Source organism: Phyllosticta citriasiana, assembly GCF_038021145.1.
Source record: "Phyllosticta citriasiana strain CBS 120426 chromosome Unknown IWZ02scaffold_6, whole genome shotgun sequence".
Classification (NCBI taxonomy): Eukaryota; Fungi; Ascomycota; class Dothideomycetes; order Botryosphaeriales; family Phyllostictaceae; genus Phyllosticta; species Phyllosticta citriasiana.
Window position 1 is genome coordinate 342,107 of NW_027117283.1, and position 23,123 is coordinate 365,229.

General features: G+C 54.6%; 8 protein-coding genes across 8 annotated transcripts; 3 read left to right on the forward strand and 5 right to left on the reverse strand.

Moving 5' to 3' along the window:
- Nucleotides 1-962: 962 nt before the first annotated feature.
- On the reverse strand, nucleotides 963-2,409 carry IWZ02DRAFT_469296 (Alpha/Beta hydrolase protein; the record flags this gene model as incomplete). The annotated part of the gene is made up of 2 exons (XM_066768705.1): nucleotides 963-2,293; nucleotides 2,361-2,409. The coding sequence occupies 2 exons, from the start codon at nucleotides 2,407-2,409 to the stop codon at nucleotides 963-965; spliced, it is 1,380 nt and encodes a 459-aa protein (XP_066622857.1).
- A 240-nt stretch (nucleotides 2,410-2,649) lies between these two features.
- Nucleotides 2,650-5,148, forward strand: IWZ02DRAFT_249303 (uncharacterized protein). Its single transcript, XM_066763166.1, has 2 exons — nucleotides 2,650-4,973; nucleotides 5,027-5,148. Exon 1 carries the CDS (start codon nucleotides 2,860-2,862, stop codon nucleotides 4,918-4,920), a length of 2,061 nt encoding a protein of 686 aa, XP_066622858.1. The 5' UTR covers nucleotides 2,650-2,859; the 3' UTR covers nucleotides 4,921-4,973; nucleotides 5,027-5,148.
- IWZ02DRAFT_249295 (uncharacterized protein) lies at nucleotides 5,122-6,505 on the reverse strand. Its single transcript, XM_066763165.1, has one exon. The coding sequence runs from the start codon at nucleotides 6,307-6,309 to the stop codon at nucleotides 5,323-5,325; it is 987 nt and encodes a 328-aa protein (XP_066622859.1). The 5' UTR covers nucleotides 6,310-6,505; the 3' UTR covers nucleotides 5,122-5,322.
- A 652-nt stretch (nucleotides 6,506-7,157) lies between these two features.
- Nucleotides 7,158-9,485, reverse strand: IWZ02DRAFT_249355 (carboxylesterase). Its single transcript, XM_066763167.1, has 3 exons — nucleotides 8,946-9,485; nucleotides 8,539-8,898; nucleotides 7,158-8,483 (listed from the first exon to the last, which is right to left on the reverse strand). Exons 1-3 carry the CDS (start codon nucleotides 9,159-9,161, stop codon nucleotides 7,353-7,355), a joined length of 1,707 nt encoding a protein of 568 aa, XP_066622860.1. The 5' UTR covers nucleotides 9,162-9,485; the 3' UTR covers nucleotides 7,158-7,352.
- A 1,931-nt stretch (nucleotides 9,486-11,416) lies between these two features.
- On the forward strand, nucleotides 11,417-11,986 carry IWZ02DRAFT_432644 (uncharacterized protein; the record flags this gene model as incomplete). The annotated part of the gene is made up of 1 exon (XM_066766232.1): nucleotides 11,417-11,986. The coding sequence occupies one exon, from the start codon at nucleotides 11,417-11,419 to the stop codon at nucleotides 11,984-11,986; it is 570 nt and encodes a 189-aa protein (XP_066622861.1).
- A 418-nt stretch (nucleotides 11,987-12,404) lies between these two features.
- Nucleotides 12,405-18,254, forward strand: IWZ02DRAFT_418773 (cellular morphogenesis regulator dopa; the record flags this gene model as incomplete). The annotated part of the gene is made up of 5 exons (XM_066765815.1): nucleotides 12,405-12,495; nucleotides 12,553-12,677; nucleotides 12,732-16,766; nucleotides 16,812-17,857; nucleotides 17,963-18,254. 5 exons carry the CDS (start codon nucleotides 12,405-12,407, stop codon nucleotides 18,252-18,254), a joined length of 5,589 nt encoding a protein of 1,862 aa, XP_066622862.1.
- Nucleotides 18,255-19,428: 1,174 nt separating this feature from the next.
- Nucleotides 19,429-20,928, reverse strand: IWZ02DRAFT_249376 (uncharacterized protein). The gene is made up of 3 exons (XM_066763168.1): nucleotides 20,413-20,928; nucleotides 19,961-20,340; nucleotides 19,429-19,908 (listed from the first exon to the last, which is right to left on the reverse strand). The coding sequence occupies exons 1-3, from the start codon at nucleotides 20,883-20,885 to the stop codon at nucleotides 19,637-19,639; spliced, it is 1,125 nt and encodes a 374-aa protein (XP_066622863.1). The 5' UTR covers nucleotides 20,886-20,928; the 3' UTR covers nucleotides 19,429-19,636.
- Nucleotides 20,929-20,993: 65 nt separating this feature from the next.
- IWZ02DRAFT_518128 (uncharacterized protein) lies at nucleotides 20,994-22,529 on the reverse strand. Its single transcript, XM_066770709.1, has 2 exons — nucleotides 22,012-22,529; nucleotides 20,994-21,952 (listed from the first exon to the last, which is right to left on the reverse strand). Exons 1-2 carry the CDS (start codon nucleotides 22,325-22,327, stop codon nucleotides 21,411-21,413), a joined length of 858 nt encoding a protein of 285 aa, XP_066622864.1. The 5' UTR covers nucleotides 22,328-22,529; the 3' UTR covers nucleotides 20,994-21,410.
- Between the last annotated feature and the right edge of the window lie 594 nt (nucleotides 22,530-23,123).

Below are 23,123 nucleotides of genomic sequence, written 5' to 3' on the forward strand. Positions count from 1 at the left end.
CCGCCCGCCAATGCGTTACGGCCGATTTTGTATCTTGTGCTTTTGCTGTTGCTGTTGCTACTGCTTTGCCGTTTACCCTTTTTGCCGCTGTCTGTCTGCTCGCCTGCCTGTCTGCCTTTTGCCACCCACCGCTGCTGCTGCTGCTGCTGCTGCTGTTGCTCCTACTCTTGCTCTAATCTTGCTCTAATCTTGCTCCTTCTGCCACCCCATCCTCCTTTGTCCCACTGTACGCTTTTTAACTCTGCGCATACCTCTGTTGCTTTCTGCTCTCTGCTTCCGATGCTTTTCTTTCTTTTCAACCGGCTGCTTGCGGACGGGCGGGCGGGCGGGCAGTTGGCGGTGTTGTCATTTTATTACCTAGCCAACCCGCACACTCGGCTACCTACACATACGGCGGCGGGTAGCTAGCTAGCTCTTTGCGTTTGCGGGCGCGGCGCGGGGGATATCACTGTATGTACGTATATCGTTGGCGTGGCGGGACGACAGGGCGGGGGCAGGCAGGCTTGGGACCTGTCGGGCATTGGGTTGTCTTGTCTGGATTGAATTGGTGGGTGGCGGAAGTACGGGAGGGGAAGCGGTGTGTTGTGATTTGACGTGAGATGGGATGGGCTGTCGGAATTGCTAGCGTTAGTTAGACTTTGTGTATCTACCTATGAAGAGTTGGAAATTCGAGTGCCAGGGGGGGTTGGGTTGGGTTGTTGGTGGGGCTTAGGGAGGAGGAGAAGGAGGAGGAGGAGGGATGATAGTGGAAGGAGGTGTTGGGAAGAAAAGGAAAGGAAAGGAAAGGAAAGGAAAGCTATACCCTATCTACATTTTTGAGCTGTTTGCACTCAGCTGCGCTGCTGCTTTTGTCGTTCAAGATGGAGTGCTTTCATGGCTTGAGAAGATTCGCTTTTATTTTTCGAGCGTTTCTACATCCAAAACGCATCCATCCATCCACACAACAACGGGCGAGACCAGCTCTAATCAATAACGTCATCTCTCAGGGCCCAAACATTGCGCCAGACATCATCCATGCGGCTCCTCACGGCATCATGGTACATGACATTAGTAATGTACGTCTTGCAGCCGCGGATCTTGGCGGCCGTCTGCAAGCTGAAGTCGAAATCGACGTACATGTCCTCCATGTAGACGGCCGCGTACGTCGGCACCTCATTGCGCGCCAGCTGCTCCTCGTCGTACAGCGCCGGCCAGTCGTCGGCCGCCGCCAGCAGCTCTGCCTGCCGCTTCAGCCCCCGCAGCTCCGTGTAGTCGTCTAGCATCCACGGGAACACCATTTCGCCCGTGAAGTAGAGCGGTGATGCCGTGGGGGAGGGGTCCGTGTGGAATTCGGGCAGCGTCTCGCGGATCCGGTGCGCCGACCAGTTGGCTGGTTGTCCCTGGCAGTAGATGGGCTCGTGGAGGATGGCGTAGATGATGTGGTCGTCGAATGGGAAGGCGGCTTCGATGGCGGAGCGCGTCGGCCGCGTCAGATGTCCGAAGACGTCCAGGTCGTTGGAGGCCCGCAGGACCAGTTCGTGTACTGTGTCGATGCCTCCGTGGAAGCCAAAGTTGATCCCCAGCTGCAGGAAGCGGCGTGCCGATAGCGAGCCCTCGCCCGAGAGCCGCACGGTGCTGTCGCCGAATCTCTGCAGGAGACTGACAATTTGTCTGACGCGGGCGACGTCCTCAGGGTATTTGCGGTAGTAGACTTCGTTTCTTTCAATCACCTTCTTGAAAGTCTTTTTGTAGACTTCGTCCGGGTTCTTGACGAGCGGTGGCAGGCCACCAAAGAAGAAGGCTTCTCTCAGTCCCTGCGGGAACATGCTGAGATACGTCGTGATGCAGAAGCCGCCAAAGCTCTGCCCCACGACGCTCCACTGCTTCTTCTCCTCGGGACACTCTTCTGTCAGCGCCAAGCGAACGGCCTCACAGTCCTTGACGATCGAATCAGCCCTGAAGCTCTTGAGATAGTTGGCCTGCGTATCATCATTGCCGCGCAGGCCCAGCGTGCTGGCCGACACGGGACTGCTCAGCCCCGTTCCGCGCTGGTCGAGGCAGATGAGTTGGTACCCGCGGTCGAGCACCTGGTGCGCCCACGGCATCTCGTGCGGCGACCGGCATCCAAAGCCCGGCCCGCCCTGCAGGAACAGCATCCACGGCAGCTGCTTCTTGGCCTCGTCTTCGCCAGATGATGGATCCGCTGGCTTTTCGGCTTTGCGAGCCGAGCGCGCAAACAGCCGCAGCGGCCGCGAGTCGGGCTTGTTCCAGTGCGTGGGCACCTCGAAAAAGTACTCGGTGATCTTGAGCTTGCCTGGTGCGGATTAGGCGGGGAAGCGAGTGGGCGGCGGGGAGAGATGGATGGCGTTGAACGTGTTTACCTGAGACCATGTGCGAGCGCTGCTCGATGATTTTGGCGGCGGAAATCATTTTTTCACGAGTCCGAGAAGCTAGCTCAATTGTTTGTGGAGGGGAGACGGAGCTCAGTGGATGGTGGATGGTCGTGGGTTCAGGGTGTAGGTACAGGTACAGTACAGGTGCAGGTAGTGGGGTCCCTGGTCCATGCGTCCCCGTCGCTTAGCGCCTACCCTGCGTCGCCAAGACTTTAGCCGAGCGGATCGACGTCTCTGATTTTTTGGCGATCCTGTCACTGTCACCTGACCTCTTCTTCTCCAAGGAACAACCAACGAGCTCCATCAATCTATCAAGGCAACTTTCCTTTGGTTCCAAAGCGGGAGTTTCTATGTTTGCTGTTCCGCTTTGCCCGAGCTGCTTCTTCTCTCCCTGGCTGCTGATCCCAACAGTTACCAACATTGGGCTGTTTGAAGAAGCTTAACCGGAGCATCATTTTGAGTTTCAAGTCATGAATTTGCATTGAAAATGGGAAAAGACAAGAAGGATAAGAAGGCAAAGGCGGCGGCCAAGAAAGAGCGTGTGGCCCAAAAGACCGAGAAGAAGGCCAAGCAAAAGGAAAAGAAGCAACAGAAACGGCCCAAGGATGGAAACGAGAGTGACGCCGACGACGTCGATATTGATGCTGTGTTGGCAGAATATGCGAAGCAACAGGAGCAATTTTTGAAGATTACCGAAGTCGTCAGTGATCCTCCCTCACCTCGAGGCTCTGCAACGCTGCTTGCGTCGCCATCAAACGACAACGAACTATTTCTGTTCGGCGGAGAATACTACAACGGAGCGCTTGCCAAATTCTTCAACGATCTGTTTGTTTACAACATCAACCGCGACGAGTGGCGAAAGGTGACCTCGCCCAATTCTCCCCTTCCGCGCTCCGGGCATGCATGGACACGTGGTGGCAACGATCGCGGCGTCTATCTCTTTGGCGGAGAATTCAGCAGTCCCAAACAAGGGACATTTTACCACTACAACGACTTTTGGCGGCTCGATCCCGGCAGCCGCGAGTGGACCCGTCTTGAGTCCAAGGGCAAAGGCCCGCCAGCACGCAGTGGCCACCGCATGACTTACTTCAAGCAGTACATCATTCTGTTTGGAGGCTTTCAAGACACGAGTCAACAGACCAAATACCTCAACGATGTGTGGATCTACGACACGGCAAACTTCAAATGGCACGAGCCGAAGCTGCCCCTGACAGCCCAAAAACCAGACGCCAGGTCAAGCTTCACGTTTCTTCCCCACGATACGGGTGCCGTCATTTTCAGCGGTTACTCCCGCGTCAAGATCATGTCCGGCGGTAAGCAGGGCGGCAAGGGCGGTCCAGCTTCGCGGAACGTGATGAAGCCCATGGTCCACCAAGACACGTGGTTCCTGCGGATCGTGCCACCAGGATCAGACTCGCCAGCGGACAGCCTGCCAAAGGTGCATTGGGAGCGTCGCAAACGACCTGCCAATCCACCAAATCCCCCACGAGCTGGAGCTACCATGGCATACCACAAAGGCCGCGGGATCCAATTCGGTGGCGTGCACGACGTCGAGGAGAGCGAAGAGGGCATGGACTCGGAGTTTTTCAACACGCTGTTTGCATGGAACGTTGAGCGCAACCGTTTCTTTCCTCTGGCACTGCGAAAACCGAGGGCGCAAAACAAGAAACCCGCAAATGCCGAGCGGGGCGGGAGAAGAGGACGTGGCAAGGCAGACGAGGAGGAGCTGCTGCGCAATTTGGCTGCGCTAGAGACCAAGGGCAAATTGGGTGACGATGATGATGATGACGAGGATGTAGCTACTAGGTTGAAGGCATCCACTTCTGGCACACCGGAGGATGAAGAGCAGTCGGATCGCCCCCCTGAAAAGACCGTCATTTACGAAATGCCTCATGCACGATTCAACGCTCAACTCGCCGTCCAAGACGACGTACTCTACATCTACGGCGGCACCTTTGAGAAGGGCGACCGCGAATTCACATTCGACGAAATGTGGGCAATAGACTTGGGCAAGCTGGACGGCGTCAAAGAAATCTTCCGGCGCGAGCTCGAAGACTGGCAAGGCAGCGAAGACGAGGACAGCGAAGACGAAGAGGGGGACGAGGACGATGAAGGCTCTGGCAGCAGCGATGAAGAAGACGGCGACGTCGCGAGCACGGCTGCGACGTCCGTCTCGGCGGGACCATCAGCCGCGAAGAACGACGCCGAAGATGACGCTACGGCGACCGAGAAACACGCGTCGTCTTCTGCGCTGGCTGAAGACGGTCTGCCGCACCCGCGGCCTTTTGAGTCGCGCAGTGACTTCTATGCCCGCACGGGTCTCGACTGGCAGCGTGTCGTCATGGACGTGCTGGCGCGGACGTACGGTGGCGAGGCCAGGGCGCCCAAGGAAATCAAGACGATGGCGTTTGAACGCGCCGAAGAGAAATGGTGGGACTGCCGCGAAGAGATTCGCGCGCTGGAAGACGAGCAGGAACAGGCAGGTATTCAGGAGGTTGTCAGCCTGGCGGAGAGAGGCGAAGGTGGTGGAGCAGGTCGGCGACGCTAAAATTGTGTAAGAAATTCTGAATTTTTGCGCAATGATGATGGTCTTTTGGAGCTGTGAAGATGGACAAAAGTGTTGGTAATTGGAGAAGCTAACTAACGCTTGACAGGAAACACTTAGAAGTATGGAGATATCTTCCCAAGGAGCATTCAAGCTCCCTTATGCCAGCGTCGCGAAGAAGCATCCAGGTTTCAAAAGAAGGATCAAAGGGAGCATTCCAGCTCTTGCTCGAGGAACATCCATGATTGTGTGCGCGATGGCTTTTCCCCCCGAGCCGTACGTGACTTCCCCAACTTCCCCAACATCCATCCAAGTCTGGAAACCCCCCAAGATAAGCAGCCCCCCGGCAGTCTCATCGCCTCAAAGTTCCTTTCCATTGAACAGGCACTCAACAACTCTCCTCCATTACCGGAAAACAGAAACGTACACACTGGGACCGTCACATGACGGCGCAACCTCATCACCCCCCTCCCCCTCCCCCTCCACATCCCCCGTCATAAACGTTCCGTAAGAGGCGCTCGGATGTGCAGGCCCCCACGGTGCCTCGTTCTCCCGCTCCTCTCTGTTCTCCGCGCGTCGTGGTCGTGGTCGTCGGCGGTCGGGCAAGCAAAGGCACCCGCGGAGCAGCGCGATGATGCGGCGCCTAAGCCAAGCGAAGAACTTCTTGACGCGGCGTTTTGTCTCGCGGCGCTCGGCCCGCTTCGTTGCCGCGGAGAAGCTCCAGTCGCCGAAGAGCGCTTCTTGGGCTGCTCTGATGGCGTCTTCGTTGTCGACGTCGTTGTTGATGTTGATGTTGATGTTGATGTTGCTGTTGTCGTCGTCGTCGTCGTCGTCGTCGTCGGTGTGCCGCGAGTAAAGCGACGATGCCGTGGCCAGAGAGATGGCCGAGGCGCCCTGGTCTAGCTGTTGTTGCTGCTGCTGCTGCTGCTGAATCCGCGCGTAGATGGACGAGCGGTAGTAGCGAGGGCGGCGCGGAGGCGTCGCGTCGCCGTCCAGCGAGGCGATTCCGCCGCGTCGTGGGCGGACGAGGCTGCAGAGTGACGCCGTGAACTCCTGACGCGTCGTCGGGGGACTTTGGGCGTCGAAGGGGTAGCCGGAGAAAGAACCGGCGGAGGAGGAATCGCTAGAGGAGGAAGCAACAGACTCTGAGCTTTCGCTGCTGCTGCTGGTGGTGGCAAGGCTGACCCGATCGGAGGCCTCTGTGGGGATGTTTTGGAATGGAGATGAGAAAGCCATTTTGATGTGTTGTGACTTGTGGTGGTGTTTTTGAAGAGAAAGAGTGAGATCGTTACTGCGAGAGACCAGATGGCAAAGGCTTGAGAAGTACTGGATGGATGGATGGATGAATCGTTCTTTCCGGAAAGGGGCGCTTCTTATATACTGCGAACACATTCTCTTGGGCTCAACATTGCGCTTTTAACCATCCTCGCGTTGAGCAAAGTTTGGAACCGCGAGATGGACTTCCACAACAACAACGTGCAGTGACCCACAAAAGAGTTGCTACTCAACAAATTATCTCATATCCAGGTTGAATACGATTTGAGAAGTTGAAGAGATGCCAAATCTCCTGTCGGCTCCAATTCCATCCCAAAACGAACCAAATTCGGGGTGAATGAGTGGGAAAATAGAGTGCAGTGCCCACTTTGCGTTTCTCTTGAATTTTCCCGCGCCAATTGAAGCGGTGGCTACTGGGGGGGGAAATCCCTTCGGAGCGCTGCTGACGAACGTCATCACTGCTAACCAGTTAAAGTGCATATTCCAACCAGACACAGCGTCCCCCAGCATCGTGGTCAGGTATCATTTTTTGTTTGCAACTCCAACAGAGCACACAGCATGTCCGAAAAGCGGCAGCCCATGAGCCAAAGACCGCCAACCACTAGTGCCATGCTTTCCCAAGACTCGAGCATGCAGTGCGCCTTACTCCTTCGATCAACGGAGCAGGAACAGCTCGGCAGGCCGACAGACAGTGAAGCTAGAAAAGAGGAGGGAGGCGTCGGCTTGTATACCTTACTGAAGAGCGAGGAACTTGCATAAGCATGACTTTTACCCAACCTCCTGATTCGGACCTGGTGACTGCTTGAGGGTTGGAGCCAGAGCAGCTGGCTTGGACTCAGTCTCAGCTCTACAACCATATCGGTTATCAGCGACCAGGTTAGGAGGAAGGCGTTTCTCGCCTTCTATGGACAGTTCAACAGGTGCCATGTTGGCAGGGGCTCAGGGGTCAGAGTAGAACAATTTTTGTCATCATCTTTCTCCATTCGTCTATTTTGCAAGACCAGACGCGTGAACTGCCTCCCAATGGAAAAGAGACAAGGCAAATATTAAAGTACAAGAAGCGAATTACGCACAATTGTTTTCTCCTCTCCTCTCCTTTCCGTTTTGTGCCTGTCCGGCTCCTCAAGCCGCCATGCCTGCTGCTCTCGTCGCATGGTCGCCTAGTAATCCATACTATCACTGGCGCCCATCGCATCGCGCGCCAACTTGCCATCCAAATCCGTCTTCTGATCCTCCTCCCTCGGATGCCCAAGCGCGACGCTCATCTCACGCGTCGCACGACAACTCAAACTCCTGCGCTGACTCATGCGCTCCATCTTCGTCTTCCCGGTCATAAGCACCAGCCGCTGCCTCTGACCATCTTCAGCGCCGCTCCAAGTCTTCCACTCCGGGCTGCCGTCGTCGCGTTCCTTGTTCGGATCGAGCTGCTTGACGAAACTGAGCCAGTACTTGCGAATGACGGGCGTGATGCCCTCGTTGGCGCCTTTGCGCAGGTACGACGCCGGCGCGCTGTTGTCCGTGTTGTTGGGCCCCCACAGCGCGTACTGTTCGACGATGTGCCACGTGCCGTAGCCGGCGTTTTCGTCGTCTTCATCCGACACGGCGTAGCGGTAGTTCCAGGTGGGCGGGTCGAGGTCGTCTGTGCTGCTGCCGCGAAGTGGTGGGACTGCGTTCTTGACGATGCTGTTTTGCAGCTCGTACACGATGCAGTTGGTGCCGATGTCACCGATGGCGTCGGCCGTTTGGCGCCACTTGCGGCCAGCTTTGGGGAAGTAGGTGCCCGGGCGGTTGATGTACAGGTCGTCGAGGATGTCGAGCGAGCCGCGGGTTAGCGCGCCGTCTTGCCTTTTGAAGTATGTGTGGGCTTGCTCCGCCGTGTCGGTGTCTTGCGGCGCCGCGGATTTGGTGCCCTCGTTGTTGCAGAACCCCATGATGGTCGGCACTTTGGCGAAAGCCCCGTCGCTAAACATGTCGAGTAAGGGCTTGGGGAACATTTGGTCGTCGATACCCGGGTCGAACCAACAGCCTGTTGTGCGTAGGTCGGTCTCGGGTTTGGAGCGGAGGCACGCAAGCGTGTCGATGTTGTCGGTGCATTTGGTAGCATTGAGTAGGCATTCGTATTGCTCTTCACCTTGCTTCATGCTACGCATCGTCACCCAGCCACCCGATTCAATGATGGCGCCGGCGAATGGAGGGCGCTTTGCGTCTCGGTAGACGACCATGAGGAGGGCGGACGCAGTGCCGCCAGCACTGATGCCATTGAGAACGATCTGATCTGAATCACCACCAAACTGGAGCTTGTTAGTACTTTCAGATGCCACGTGCACAGGCTTAGGCAAACCTTACCGCAGAGATATGATCCTTCGTCCACTCGAGCGCCTTCTTAATGTCCAAAATGCCTGCGTTGAGTGCACCTTTCCTCTTGATCTCGTCGCTGTGTGCGAATCCAGTCGGACCAACCCGGTAATTGAACAGAACAACAATGATTTCACCATCTTTGACAAGGTTCGCTGGGTTCCAGTTGGCGTTCGAGTTCGACTTGAAACTTCCTCCTTGGATGAAGAACATGACGGGAAGACGGGTGCGCTTGGGGTTCTCCGGCGCAAATACCGAAATGTACAGGCAGTCTTCATCCACACGGAAGCGGTCTGTTTTTCCCTGGACAGTGTAGTCATCGGGGGTCTGAGGCGGGCAGATGGCGCCAAACTTTTGCCGTTAGCGTAACTGCAATTCGTACAGGAGAACGAGCTTACCTTGTCGGCTTTGACCACCTCATCATTCTTTGGAGGATCCTGCGGTGCAGCGAAGCGGTTGTTGCCAGTGGGCTTGTCTGCATACCGCATTCCAAGCCATTTTAAAACACCATTGTCTCTGATTCCCTCATATTTGGCGTACCCCAAATCGATAAAGGGGGAACCGGCGTTGACAGTGCTGGCAATGGCCAGGAAGGAAACTAATGTTTTCCACATTGAACAGGAGAGTCAAAACAGCCAAAGAACGTGGTGGTCGGAGTGAGAATAAAAATTACTAAGACACAGAGCAACGACGATGAAGGAGTGACCGTCTGCGCGCAACGGAACAGAAATGAGGCCCCGGTCCACCCCATAAAAACATTTTGCTCCATGCAGCGACAGGTACAGAGCAATCGTAATTAGCGAAGCGGTCAGGATCCAGGGACTTTAGTCGCCCTGCACTAACTAGGATGTGGTAGGTGATGCGGATTAGAGCGGCCGCTAAACTTTAATTCGCGCCGGCAGATCTTCTCGCGCAATATGTGGCCTGAGTCGAGCCTCATGGTGCTGCCTAAGGCGCTCAGTCCCTTCAACAACGGCAGTGTCTTTGCCATTTCCCGCTTCTTGGAATGCTCGGTGTGGTGGACGATCTAAAATATCTGACATTAGCTTGTTCGCTCTGGCATGATAAGTACGCTTGATGGTTTGCTTAACACGCCGTTCCAACAGCACGCAACCTGGATGCAAATAGAGTAGAAGCTTTTGTGGAAGAAGGTGCTGTCCTCTTACTGAATCGGGACGGTCGCGGTTCGGAGTCGTCCATTTCCGTCGTGAAAGATCTCAAGGTGTAGGACGCCACCTATTTCGGGTCACCCTGGCGCTCCATATACTGCAAACACATGGTAATTTGATCCACGAGTCGGATTTTTGACGATCGAGAGAGGTGCGGGATCATGCATCGCTTGGAACCAGGGGACTGCCTTTTACAGATTAGAGTAACTGCTGTACCCAAGACGGCGGCGCCGGGTTCCGCGTGGAGGCACATGGTGATCTGCGCTGCTTTGGTCGCCGGGCTGCTGCTGGTGAATGAAAAATCTCTGTGCCAGCATCCCAGTAGAGAGACTGTACAATGCAACAGCTGCTCCAGGACAGTGGAGCTTCCAGATACGAAGAAGTCTTTGTTGTTCGTGTACTGTCTTGTTCAGGGAGAACCAACTCTCAATTCAATCGAGGTGTGGTTGTTGGATAATGGTGTTTTGCGCCAGATCCACAACTCACGCTCCTCCTATTCCGACCTTTGTAATCTCAGAGGCTCCAAGCTCGTCGGACTCACCGGGATTATGTCCGCCCGAAATGGATCGAAGGTCTCGATCGCTGTCAAACTGGCCCATGGTACTAGGTATTTTCGCTTCATCGAGCGGTGGCATTTTACGGCGTCCGCATGAAAAAAGGTTGCGACGTTGCCGAGAATGCGGAATTCGGAAATCTTGATGCTCGCGATGTTTGAAAGACACAGTTTTTCCAATTCTTTCGTCTGGTACTGATTGAAAGACTCAGGTCGATGTTGTTCTTGAGATCCACTGGTTGGCCAAAGCGACTGCACGGTTCGCACATAAATGGGAAGGTTCCAAGCTACAGGCACTCGACAGGGATCCTGGATCTTTTTCCCCTTGACGCGCATCCATCCGCATTCTTGGGCTCTGCCACTCACGTTGCAAGCAATAACTTTCGATTTCAAACTTGCGCTGCTGTGAAGTCGCAGCTTTTGGGCGTTTGAAGATGGTGCGTGAAGGTTGCAGCAACGAATAGCCCAAATGGTCGTTGCGATCGAATCCGGTTGTCAAAAGTCGTGGCAGTAGGCACGAATACAACAGGGGTTGGGTTCTCCAGGGTGTTGTCTGAGCTGCAAGTAGGAAAAGTTTGTCCCTAAGAGAAAGGGTACTACGCGAGGTGATCTAGTCTCTTGCAACTATATGCTGAAGATTTGGCGCCTAATCCAGCTCTAGCTCTAGTCCGAATGCCGAGCTCTGGTATACTAATGTTCTTCCTGATTTTTGAGTCTGACTAATTTGTTCTACGTGTTGTCTGGTGGAGTCCGAGGACAAAGTTCAACTGGGAGAGATCGAGCTGAACGGCGGGAAGGAGCTTCAGCTCAAGTACTCTGCTGCGGGAGACGGTTTATGCGGAGGCATTCCGGTTCCCATCCCGTGACATTCCGGATCGCTCTCAAACAATCTACCTGTCGCAACAACGAACAACGTAGTTGTCTTGAATATGGCGCTCGTGTGGCTTTGGATTTCAAATGAGCTCACGTAGGATACACAGTGAGGCTTGATATTAGAAAAACATGGTCTCACGTGCGAACGCGAATACAGCGGCTGTTGAGGTGGCTAAGGCGTAGCCAAGTCGCTCGTACGGCGGGAACGCCAGTAGCGCTTGCTTCGTTTGGTTTCCACCGCATGTCCAGAGCCATCTTCTTCAATTCAAACAAAATGGCGCCGAAGTACCCGTCGCCCGAGGAGATCAAAGCCATCTTCGAGCCCATGGAAGAGGGTCAGGCTGAGGAGGTGATTAAGAGAGTCCACCCGGATGTTGACTGGACGGTCGTGGAAACACCAAACGCTCTGTGTCGTTGTCCTGTTAGCTTGCTGACCGAACGCGGAAAGGGCACCCATCCCATTGCTGGAAGATACACGAGTCTAAAAGACTTTTCAAATAACACGTTGAGGCGGTTGTTGGCCAAAATGAAGTCCGACAGGCCTGTTCGCATCAAAACTCGCAACGTCATCGGAGGCGGTGATTCAGAATGGACAATTGTCGAGCTTACGCGGATGGTGTGGAGTGCAAAAATGGTCATTCGGACGGAGACCGAAAGTTTGGGTGGGTCTGCTGACATGGTAGCAGGTCTGAAATTCGAAAACACGTATGCTTGGTGCATGCTGTTCATTGAGGAGGGCCAGATTGTGCAAGTCTGCGCCTATCTTGATTCGGCGCTGATCAGACAGGTTCTTGAAGAAAATGAAGGTTCTGTGGTGAAGAGCTACCGAGCTCCAATCGTTTGATGATGAGAGACGACGAGATGAGGTTGTCGGGTCACGGTCCAGGTTGCGGTGTCTCAGCGGTGCCGGGTAAACGTCGTTGTGTTTCCTTGTCCCATCCTCTTGATAGTCCAAGCAAGCTCAACCAAAGCCATCGTGATGTCGTTGGCAGTGCTGTAGAGAGTTGGAGGGCCCCCTGGCCGAAGAGGCTGGTGGTGAGAGTGTCGTGGAGGGTAGAGGTGGACCAGAGTCCAGAGGAAGCAAGACGTGGCACGTGCATGCTCGAGCAATGTGCACACGTTGAGAGACGCGTCGCCATCCCAGCTCCTCCACAGCCACCATGCGTGCGACGTCGACAACATATCCCCCAACAAGCTAGCCTTACCATGCGAATAGACCGCTGAGCATCCAACATCGATGTCTGCCTCTCCTCCAAGGCGCCATGTCTCTCGATCCAATCCACCGCTCCGCGTCTCCCGCGAGCTCCGGCCGTGCCTCGCCCATTCGCTCACCTCGACGGCGCATCGAGGACGGTATGTACGTCGTGGTGCATGGCTCTTGATCCCGCACCGCGCTCACTCTCTCCCCAGGCTCTTTCAAAAAAGACAAAGCATTCCGTCGCTATGAAAGTAACGTCGAGCGCGCCCTCGCCCTGTTCGATACGCCGCAGCAGGAATGGGCTGACTACATTTCGTTTCTGGGGAGATTGTTGAAGGTGCATGGAATTGGACCCTCCCCGAATCTCCAACGATACTGACAATCCAGTCAGGCTATCCAAACACACCCCCCAGATCTTTCCGCAATCCCTCACAGCGGAACCGTTGCAACGCGACTCGCCCAGTGCCTGAATCCCTCTTTGCCGTCCGGAGTCCACCAGAAAGCCCTCGAAGTCTACACGTACATATTCTCCGTTCTCAAGACGCCGGCCCTCTCTCGCGACCTTCAAATCTACTTTCCTGGCCTCGCATCTGTCCTTACTTTTGCTTCGCTCTCCGTACGGCCTGCCTTTCTCTCCCTAATTGAGGCCCACATTCTCGCGGTTGATCCGCAGGCGCTCCGGCCGGCTCTAAAGTCCATTATACTATGTTTCTTACCTGGTCTCGAAGAGGAGACTGCCGAAGACTTTGAGCGGGTCGTGCAAATGATGGACAATCTGCGTTTTGCAGTCAGTGGGACGCAAGATCGGAAGAACGACGGCGCTGGAGACGCTCAGGATTCTTACTTTTGGCAGTGCTTCTTTTTGGCCACAATCACAAATGCGCCGCGGAGGCAGGGAGCGTTGGCCTACCTTGTGCGACGGTTGCCCAAGTTTGGATCACGGACGCCGAGAAAGGGCTCAACAGCTGGACAGGAAGATGGCGATGGCAACGAGAATGAACCACTCTCTCTTGCCGCTGAGGCCGTCATTGCGCCAGAGCCAGGGCTCTTGATTCGGTGCTTTGCAGCAGGACTCGGAGACAGTCAGCTACTGACTCAAAGGGGCTACCTGGACCTCCTTGTCAACTCCCTGCCTTTGCATTCTGAAGTCCTGCAGATTAGAATCGACTCCCAGGATCTGGAGCGCCTAGTCACGGCCGCCGCCGGTGTCGTTGCTCGAAGGGACATGAGTTTGAATCGACGGTTGTGGTCGTGGTTGCTCGGTCCCGAGCCCGCTGCTGACGAGCGACCCGAAACTCCGGCGGACTCAAAAGGGCCGCTTTTGGACCTCAACTCCCATCATGCCGCGTACTTTGCGCGGTACGGCTTGCCGTCTTTGACCAGCGGAATATTGGCCATGATAAACAGTCGAGACCAAACGCCAGTTGCGAGGGCGCGACCTTTCCGAGTCTGCTTGTCCTTGATGGACCGCTGGGAAGTAGGCGGACTCCTGGTTCCTGCTCTCTTCCTTCCTGCGTTGGAGAGTGCAAGAGTCTACGGGGAGACGGCTGATAGAGAGGCCTTTGAGGACGTTTTCCGCAGTGCAAGCATCTTCTTTGATGGTGTCGAAAGCGGTCTCATATGGGGCAAGATCTTGGAACTCTTGGACGAAGCCATGTCCGCCAACCCACAGCCTCGTGAGGAACAGCTACGCAAACTCAAGTTGGCAAAATTCATCATTACCCGATTCAACGTACGCGAGGAGGAGATGCTTCTACACCACATCCCTTTGCTTACTTTTGTTGTTCTCAACCTTGTGAATCGTGGATCCCAGCAAGACGCGCAAAATGAACTCGAAAAGCACATCAATTCAACGAAGCTTGAGATTGCCGACTTGCTCGTTCAGCTTGTGCCGGACCGCGTTTTTGCAAGTGGCCAGGGCGTCAAGACGAGAAACGCTCTCAGCGTCGATGCCATACGGACGTTCTACGACAGATCTCAAGGCAATATTGAAGCATCCGGGCCTCTTTTCACTGGAACTCAACTGAAGGAGTCGCTCCTGCGCGAAGCTTGCACGAATTTTATCAACTCTCTACGTGACATCGTGCCCGGCAAGGTCGAGACCAGCACCAAAATTCTCTCCAACATCTTGTCCAAAATGAAGGATCCCGGCGACCACGACCGCGATCAGCTCCTGTCAGCTTTCCATGCATGCGTTGACGGCCAGCCCAACGCATCCGAGATTCCTGTGCCATTTCCCGCAATTTTGGCCATTACAACCGTCATGGCAGCGTTTCAAGCCAGCTGCCGGCCGCACAATTATTTTCCCCAGGAACAGTTGCCTGATTTGGTCAGCCAATTGGTCCGAGCTACGTGGTTTTACTTGTCGCCTTTTAGACCGAAATACCACGTCGAAGCTGTGAGGTGCTTGTGGCAGCTGCAAGCAATGACTGCTTCGGATCATCTCGTGGAAGCTGCCATCACTTCGCTAATGTTGCAAGACCGTGCAGAGGACAACGCCACATTATCTTCGGATGCTGGACGTCGGTTTGCTGTTCTCTGGGCACACACGATTCATGAGCTCAACCTCCAAGCCGAGAAGAGCGGCAGGGGCCTTTCTCGAAGACCCAGTGGTCTGCCAGCGTTGTCTGGTCTGAACACACTCGAGGGCGGCTACCAAGCTATCCTCACAAGACCGCTGTTGCTTCTATTGGACGCTCTCACGGAAGAGGGTACAGAGCTTTTCTTTTTCGTTCGGGCATGGCTGCAGGATCTGCCAAGTCTGAATAGAGTACTCGACATTATCATACTGCATTTACACTCGCTGAATTGCTTCAAATATCAAGCATCTGAGAAGCTTCAGCCTTCCTCTCAAAAGCCCGCTGTGGTAGTTGACGATTCAAAAGAATGTCTCTACTACATGCAACATTTGCTCAACATCCTCCGCTGGTCTTCAGATTTCACATGGATGGTGCTGGCTCGAGATGTCGTACCAATGCATGACCCAGCTGCAGGTCAAGAAAAAGAAGTGCCATTGCAGATTTTGCTGGTGCAGACTAGCATGAGGACGCTCTCGGTGACAGCTGGACTGCAGCAAAAGCCTTTGCACGTCGAGGGGCTCTACCGCACGGCGATTTCGATTCTCCGATTGATCCTCATGAATCCATACTCCTTGCCGCTAAGGGAACTCGAGTTGGAAAACTTCCTCATGGATCGCCTTGCTGCTGGAAGCCCTCCGCTCCAGAGCCTCCTTCTAGACGCGACGTTGGCGGCGCTACGACTACGGCTCCGCGCTGTTCCAACTTCTCCTTCGGAGGACAGGTCTATGTCACGACAGCGACAAGATAGCATCCGTGAGTCTGTAGAGAAGCAAGAATTCGAGGCACCGCACGCCCCTGCAATAGTGCCTCCAACTCAGCTCGTAGAGTGCCTCAAAACTGGATTCTCTTCGTCCGAAAGTCGACTGGTCCTCGATGATTGGGTCAAGTTTTTGATCGAGGTGCTCCCACTGTTTGCAGACACCATTTTCCAAAACTTGCTGCCCATGTCCGAATGCTTGGCCAAGCAAATCCAAGCCACCTTTGACCAGCTCAAGTCCACCTTTCATGACTCAACTTCGTTTGGTCCTACTGCTCCAGAGTCAACACTTATCTCACTCATGAATGGCCTGGAACAGATTTTGGCGAGTGCCCACGATCGACTCATGTTGCAAGAAGTCAGAACCACTGCTGCAAAGACGCCGGAGCAGCCCCAGGGCTTCTTTGGCAACATGGTTTCGGGAGTCTTTTCTCCCGAGCATCCTCAGGCCCGCTCTGCAACAGCGAACAGCCGTCTCACAGTATTGCTTTGCTTCCAAGATACGGTCCGCATCTGTTTCAACATTTGGTCCTGGGGCGGATACGGCTTGGAGGTTTCAAAACAGGACACGACATCGATTGCCTCCTTTAGCTACACTTCACTCAGGATGCGGAATAGAGCTCGTCGCATCCTCGAGCACTTGTTTGCTGCTGAGGCACTTGAATGCCTCGAGACTCTAACAGTAATATGGTGTCGCTCGCCTCGGGGCAGTCCCGAGGCTACAGCGGTCCTCAGCCTCTTGAATGTTCTCAATGGCTCGAGTCCCAAGCACACCACGCCCACAATCTTCAACGCTTTGTACAGTCGCACGAACCCCAATGCGCTGGACCCGCATCGCATGTCGACATTGACGTCCAACTTAGCCGACACTGACCTGGTTGCCTTCTTGGTTGACTACACCAAGTCTCTAGAGGACGATGCCATGGACGAAATCTGGCCCGACTGCTTCACGTTCCTGAGGGATGTGTTAACCAACCCGATGCCGCATCGTCAGATATTGCCTGGGCTGTTGGAATTCACAGCTACCTTGGCTGAAAAGGTTGACAACACCAATTTCGGCGAGCAACGTCGCATGCGTCGTGATTTGGGCGTAAGTACGGTTCCCATGGTCGTTGATATTGTCTAACAGCCACAGGATTTGTTTACCCGGTTGCTCACAGCGACCTTTACAACTCGCCCCTTGGGCTACCTTTCCGATCCGTCTTCGGTCTCTGTTGACAAAGTCCCCGAGGAGACCGCGAATGGAAATTCTCGATCATCCGATTTGGTCACCATCCTCGCCAACATTCTCCCTAAACTTTCCCTCGTTCTGGTGGAGCCCGACCGCATCGCTAGTGCAGCAACTGCCATCAGCACAAATGTCATCGGTCCAACTGTTCGAGCAAAGGTGTTTCCCGAAAACGTCTCCCCGGCCCTGCTGGATCTATTCTATCAGATTACGCGTGTCGTCCAAGGATCAAAGGCCTGGAAGAAAGACATTGCCGATGCCTTTAATGATGCTAGATTCTTTTCTAGCGACCCTGCTCTGGCGAGGGACAGATGGCTCCCTGTACTGCGACAGTGGACAGTGGCGGAAAAGGACCGCATGCCCGAGTTGCTGTCCCGCCTCTCTGCACCTACGACTGCTGGCATCATGTTTGGTGTCGGTGCGACCAGCGCCAGACAGGAAGCCGACCGCCGCACGCAGCTCAATCTGCGCCGCGTCTGTGCACTCGTCATGGCAAATCAGGGAGACACTTTTGTAGGCAATGTGAGCGCTCTCGGCGAGAAGCTCGTCGAGCTATTTACCGCGACGCCAGCGTCATCACCATCTTCTGCCACCCGGGCAGAGGCGTTCCTCCTTCTGCGTTCTCTCATCCTGCGTCTCTCCCCAACCCAACTCGCACCCCTCTGGCCGATAGTCACATCAGAACTCACGGCAGCCCTCAGCTCCCTCTTCCCGGACAACAACTCCTTGACAACCAACCACGACAAACCCGAAACCTACAACAACATGTCCATCCTGCACGCGTGCAAGCTGCTCGACACGCTCGTCACCATCAACCACGACGACTTCCAGCTGCACGAGTGGCTCTACCTGACCGACACAATCGACGCCGTCTACCGGCCCGACGGCGGTTGGACGCCCGTGGCCCTGGTCGACGAGCTGGCCGAGTCGCTCCAGCAAGTCGCCGCCCACGCGTCGGCATCGGCCAGGCCAGACGTCGAGCACGCCGGCAGCGGCGGCGTCACGTCGTCGTTGTCGCCGCAGCCCGTCGACACGGTCGCCCTGCCCAGCAGCGCGAGCGGCGCCGCTGCAACAGCGACGAGTGCGGCGGCCGTCGAGGCAGACGAGCGCAAGCGCGTTAGCTTCCTCAACCCCGTCCTCGCCGCTGCTAGGGAACAGGGTGTTTGGGGTGACCTGGCCGATATCAAGGCTATGCCCAAGACTGAGTTCGTCATGCGCGTCGTGCGGCCTTTCTTGGGCCAGCTGTCTATCGCGGCGTTTGAGGAGACGTACAAGGGTGGGCGTGTTGACTGGGACGCGGTCGAGCGCGATGTCGTTGCGGATTTGTGGGAGGTTGGTGGGGTGGTTTAAGAGCCTCATTGAGGTGATAGTAGTGGTAGTAGTGATGATAGTGTATTTTGAGCGATGGAATGGCGGGTCCGCAGTGTGCGGCGTGTAGTTTTTTCTCGTTGTTTATATTCATTCCAATGCACTATCTTCCTCTTTCATTCGTCTTCGTCTTCGTCTGTTCTCCTCTCCTCTCCGTAAATATGAATGATAGTTCTTCGTGAGCATGTCATGTCATCAATGTCTACCTCCATGCCTCCCCTTATTATCCGCGCTCTTTACTGCGCACTGACATCCACTTAGCCGTCCTGCCATCGTTTTCCCTTTTTTTTTTTTTTTTTTTTTTTTCTTTCTTCCTTGCTTCTAGACCCTCCCTCATGTTCAAAAACGGACGGTAAGAGCGATAAGTTCGTCTACTGGACGCGAAAGACCAGCATTCACTTATTCAGCACTCACTCACTCACTCAGTCATCAAGCCGCACCACCACTACCTCATCGCCATGCAATATGTGTGAAGCACCGCACCCAAAAGTCAAGCCATCATCAGCCAAGCCAAGCCAAAAGCACTTCCAGGTGCAGAGGAAGGAAGCGTGGCACACACGTACCGAGGTACCAGCCAGCCAGCCAGCCAGCCAGCCAGAAGCAAGAGTAGCGGCGCACAAGCAAGGAGACAGTGAATTCGTTGGTGGAAACAATTCGTGGAGCAAAGTTGACCAGATACTTGGAAGATGAGATATGCTATGACGACGTTACGCTACATTTCGCTACGCTACGTCTCTTGTTTATGTTTGCCGGCAGCCGATGACGAACGAATGCCTCGTGCGATTCACCTCCCACCCTCCGCGTCGCGAGCGAGCGAGCCTCTCGCCTCTCGCTGTGTGTACCTAGGCGGCTGTATGGCGTCGGTATTGGTGTTGGATTTGTTGGGATGTCTAGGTTTGATGCACGGACGGCGCTGAAACGTGTTGAGTTAGTCTTCTTGCTCCGCATTTTTAATGGTCCGAATGGCGGTTGGTTGGCTGGCTGAGTGAAGATGGGGATTGTGGTCCTTCGTGTCTGTTTGGAAGCTGAATCCTCACTTTTTTGCTTTGGCGCTTCTACGGGATGTTGATGGGTTGCGAAGAATGTGCCAGCATGTAGTAGCTTTGTGCGGGGCCGGTCTAAGACTGTGGACAATAGTGGTGTAGAGCAGAAGCTTTAGGTTGATTGCCATCTTCTTGTCTGGCGCGTTGGGATCGTCTAGGAAAGCCCTCAGCCCGAATGTCCAAAAATTGCCCGTAGAACTGCATGCCGAGACCAGGATAGTGAAGTCGGCAGTGTTATGTGACCCTCACGCTCTCGTCCAAGTGCATTTGGTTGTACGCAACGGTTTCTTCATGGATACGCCGTTGCGCAGTCGCCACGCTTTACAGCTCATCCAAGATGCGCAGCGGGCCCGAGTCCCCGTTGCTCATGCCCTCAGACGTCACGGAGGGCTGATATGTAGGGCTACTCTGGGAACTGTGCAGGCTCTGAAAGACCTCGCGAACAGACGAGGGCAGATCGTAATCAACGCTCTTGTTCGAGAGGAGGAAGTCGGCAACGTCGCCGTTCTGCGACCGGATGCCGTAGAGGATATATGAAATGAGGAATAGGGCAGCCAGAGCGCCCAAAATGCCCCAGAGCATGCGGAGCCGTCCTGTTCGCTGTCAGGGTGTTGTCTGAGGAGCTTGGAGCCTGCGTGTACTTACGGCTGGTCTTGATCCGCCACTCCTCTTCTAGCTTCTCCCTCTCGTCTACCCGCTTCTTCGCGACATCGAGCCTGGCCCGTAGCAAGCGTGCCTTTTCCTTCGAAGAAGTGATTCTCAACTCGAAGTCGTCTAGCTGCTCTGCTTGTGCTTTGAAGTCGCCGATATTGTCCAACGAGGTGTTCACTTCCTCTGTAAGCTCGTCTGCATCTGTAGCAAATTCTGTACGCAGATCTTTGGTCAGACTCGAAAGCTCTTGAAGATGGTCTATCATGGATTGCAGCCCGGAGACTTTTTCGAGTATCGAGTAGTACGTGTCGTCGAGGCGCCGTGTTGTAGCCATGGATTGTTCGGAGAGGATACCTAGGGCGGTTTGAAGCTGCCTGTTTGTCTCGCGTCAGATCGAATTTAAAGATCGCGGGAACTTGGGGGCAGGGGCGCAGTCGTAAACATACTCTTCGCGCTGCTTTCTCAGGGTTCTCTCTTTCTCGACATCTTCAGGCCTGACTATCCTGGTGGGCACTCGTGGGAAGGATTTCTCAAGGGCTTCGTTCAAAGCTGAGAGACTGCCTTCTTTTGTACTTGTGCTACCGTCACCAGCACTCGTCGTGGATTTCGGGTCCTTTTCCTTCTCCTTGCTCGGCCTCACGAGTTCGCCAAACGGAGTCTTGCCAGTGGGCAGCACCGCACTTTTAATCTCCCTGTCCTCGGCATATTTGTCGCGGTGGCCATGATGATGGTGGCCATGGTGATGCTTGTGGTGGTGCAAGCCGAGGTGCGAGCGTCGGGACTCTTTGGGGGGCGGCGCGGCAAAGGTGCTGCTGCGGCCGGTTTGCTGGAGTTTGGAAAGGCCTACCGGCACGGGGATGTGGTGATCGCGATCGCGGTCGTGGCGCGCGTCTTTGGAGGGATTTTTGGGAGAATCCATGCCATGGTGTGGTCATGGAGACTCTCGTCGGGGAGAGGGTGTCGTGGGGGTCGGACAGCCCAGCGTTTGAGCGGTGGACGTCATCAGCTCCGCGCTGCGCTGCGCCCAGATCGACAGGGCGGGTCCCAACACCACCACAACAACACACCATCTCATTCTCGCTTTTTGCACACGGGCATTCCGTTTCTCCATCTTCGACCCTGATCTTCGCTTGGACATTTTCAGACCTGATACCGTTGATTCATCGCCCTTCAGTCGGCTCCTACGCTCGATTTATAACATGACAAGACCCAATAGAAGTTAAGGATTGAATGCCTATCTCGATAGAAGGATTCTTCTATTCTTCAAAGCTCTGCTATCACACACACTGCCTTGGCTAGTAATAGTTCCAAGAGCCGTTTGTCCCGCTGACAGTTCCCATTCAGTGTTGGACTCCTCCACTCTACCTACTCTGCAAGCCATGAACCGCTGACAACAGGCCACGCGGTTTCCAAAGACCAAACATTCTCTGCGGCCCGTAACAACTCAACCACCCTTTCTTGGCGACTGTGGCTCCGAAGGGCCTTCTTCATCAACGTTCGAGTTTTGCCTTGCCACCCACGCGCTGTAGCTGGCAATCCATATCCTGTTGTTGTGTCTGTCCTGGTCAGTCGGTACCGTTTCTTCGCCCCTGCGAACTCTTTCTAGGTATTGGACGACTGTATTTTGATATACCTCATCCGCGTACTGTTGCAACTTGCTCTTCGGTGGTTGCGTCGTGTGGTCACTGCCCTCGCCCTCTGGGGCGATCAAGTTTCCGTCTCCCAGCCTGGGCAACGCTGGGACATGCCGAGGCTCTCGCAGTCCTTCCGGGAGTGGATCCGACACATAAGGACGACGGATCGAAGATTTTGATCGAGTCTGAGGGCCTGTATAAGATGACGACCTCTCTCGCTCGCTCGTGTATGCTTTGAACATGTCGATGGCTGCCGAAGATGTTTGTGGTGTAGAGTCTTGCTTGTTGATGTATGCTCTGTATAAGGTCATGTCGGCCGGTGAAGGGTCAAAGGCATTGCTTGCTACCGCTTCTACGATGTCTTCCGTCAGCCTTGAAACCAGTCGAGGGGATCCTGTCTGTTGACGTTACCTCTATCCGCGACGACTGGATCGCCAACAAGAGAGGGACACGACAAGAAGCTTCGACGGGTGGTTTGATGCCCCGCATTCGTCGGATGACCCGCAGTCGTCTTTTCCACAGCGTCGATTCCAAGTTTCTGGTTTAGCTTGAAGTTGCGCTGAACATACTCGGGTATCTGCCTTGATTTGCTTGCGTCACCATCGGTGCCGTTGGCCGACATATTGGTTGGATCAACACCAACACCCTGGATCTGGCTGCTGGAAGATATGAAAGAAAGGAAACCGGTGTGCCGGTGATGATGAACCGCTGGTGCAGGTCGACGCATGGCATCTTTATCTCGAAGCCCTGGTCCATTTGAGCGGGTGCCAGCGGTGTAGTTGCCTTGCTAGATGTGCTGCTTAGCACGTCCATAGAACCTTCTTCGTTTGTCCGACTTGGTCGCGTCTTGACGACCGGAGATTCGCTGGCTTCGACGCCAACCAAGAGCTCAACAGCATAGGTCTATCTCGTTTGCCCCTGCGTTCGTCTTGGATCATCGCCCGGTCGACACTTCAGTCATACTTCCCGAAGTTTGGATCCGTTTCGCTCAACAAGACGTGTACTGGCCGCCGAAGAGCACTGGAACCATGGTAGTGAACAGAAATGGCGATCACATGGCAGAAGATTCTTCACAGTAGTACGGTACCTCGAGTTGGTTCTGAGTCAAAGCAAGATGGAAAGATGCTGCAGCATATGCTACCAATCTCTATCGCTCACCGAAGGTTTGTCCCAGGCCGGTGGGATAGATCGAAGCAGTACAGCTTCTGTGGATCAATTCGATCCCGAAATCTGAACACTGGTACTCGCACCTGAGCTCCTAGATACCCTTTTCACCAGGTCACGTCAATTCTCACTCTTTACTTTCTCGTCATGGTTGCTTGTCGCGACTTTTCCTGCAAAGTTTCATGATCTCTCCATTTCCCCAGCACAACGAGGTGGTTCTTTGGTCGTGTTGACAGAGTCTACCTAGAACACAATTTCTTCAAATTTAGTGGACCAACTTTCCTGGCTCAAACAGATATCTGCTATCGGAACTCAACAATCCAGTTGCACAATTTCCTTAAATTGTCGCGCTATCCGCT

Bases quoted from the DNA above. Each gene is read 5' to 3' on its own strand.
- IWZ02DRAFT_249376 (XM_066763168.1), bottom strand. From the start codon at position 20,885: ATGGATTCTCCCAAAAATCCCTCCAAAGACGCGCGCCACGACCGCGAT. The intron at 20,341-20,412 runs GTATGTTTACGA...CGAGACAAACAG, and splicing joins CTGAGAAAGCAGCGCGAAGA to GCAGCTTCAAACCGCCCTAG. The intron at 19,909-19,960 runs GTAAGTACACGC...GACAGCGAACAG, and splicing joins GTGGCGGATCAAGACCAGCC to GACGGCTCCGCATGCTCTGG.
- IWZ02DRAFT_518128 (XM_066770709.1), bottom strand. From the start codon at position 22,327: ATGCGTCGACCTGCACCAGCGGTTCATCATCACCGGCACACCGGTTTC. The intron at 21,953-22,011 runs GTAACGTCAACA...AAGACATCGTAG, and splicing joins TCCAGTCGTCGCGGATAGAG to AAGCGGTAGCAAGCAATGCC.
- IWZ02DRAFT_249355 (XM_066763167.1), bottom strand. From the start codon at position 9,161: ATGTGGAAAACATTAGTTTCCTTCCTGGCCATTGCCAGCACTGTCAAC. The intron at 8,899-8,945 runs GTAAGCTCGTTC...TAACGGCAAAAG, and splicing joins AGGTGGTCAAAGCCGACAAG to TTTGGCGCCATCTGCCCGCC. The intron at 8,484-8,538 runs GTAAGGTTTGCC...AACAAGCTCCAG, and splicing joins CGAAGGATCATATCTCTGCG to TTTGGTGGTGATTCAGATCA.
- IWZ02DRAFT_249295 (XM_066763165.1), bottom strand. From the start codon at position 6,309: ATGTGTTCGCAGTATATAAGAAGCGCCCCTTTCCGGAAAGAACGATTC.
- IWZ02DRAFT_249303 (XM_066763166.1), top strand. From the start codon at position 2,860: ATGGGAAAAGACAAGAAGGATAAGAAGGCAAAGGCGGCGGCCAAGAAA.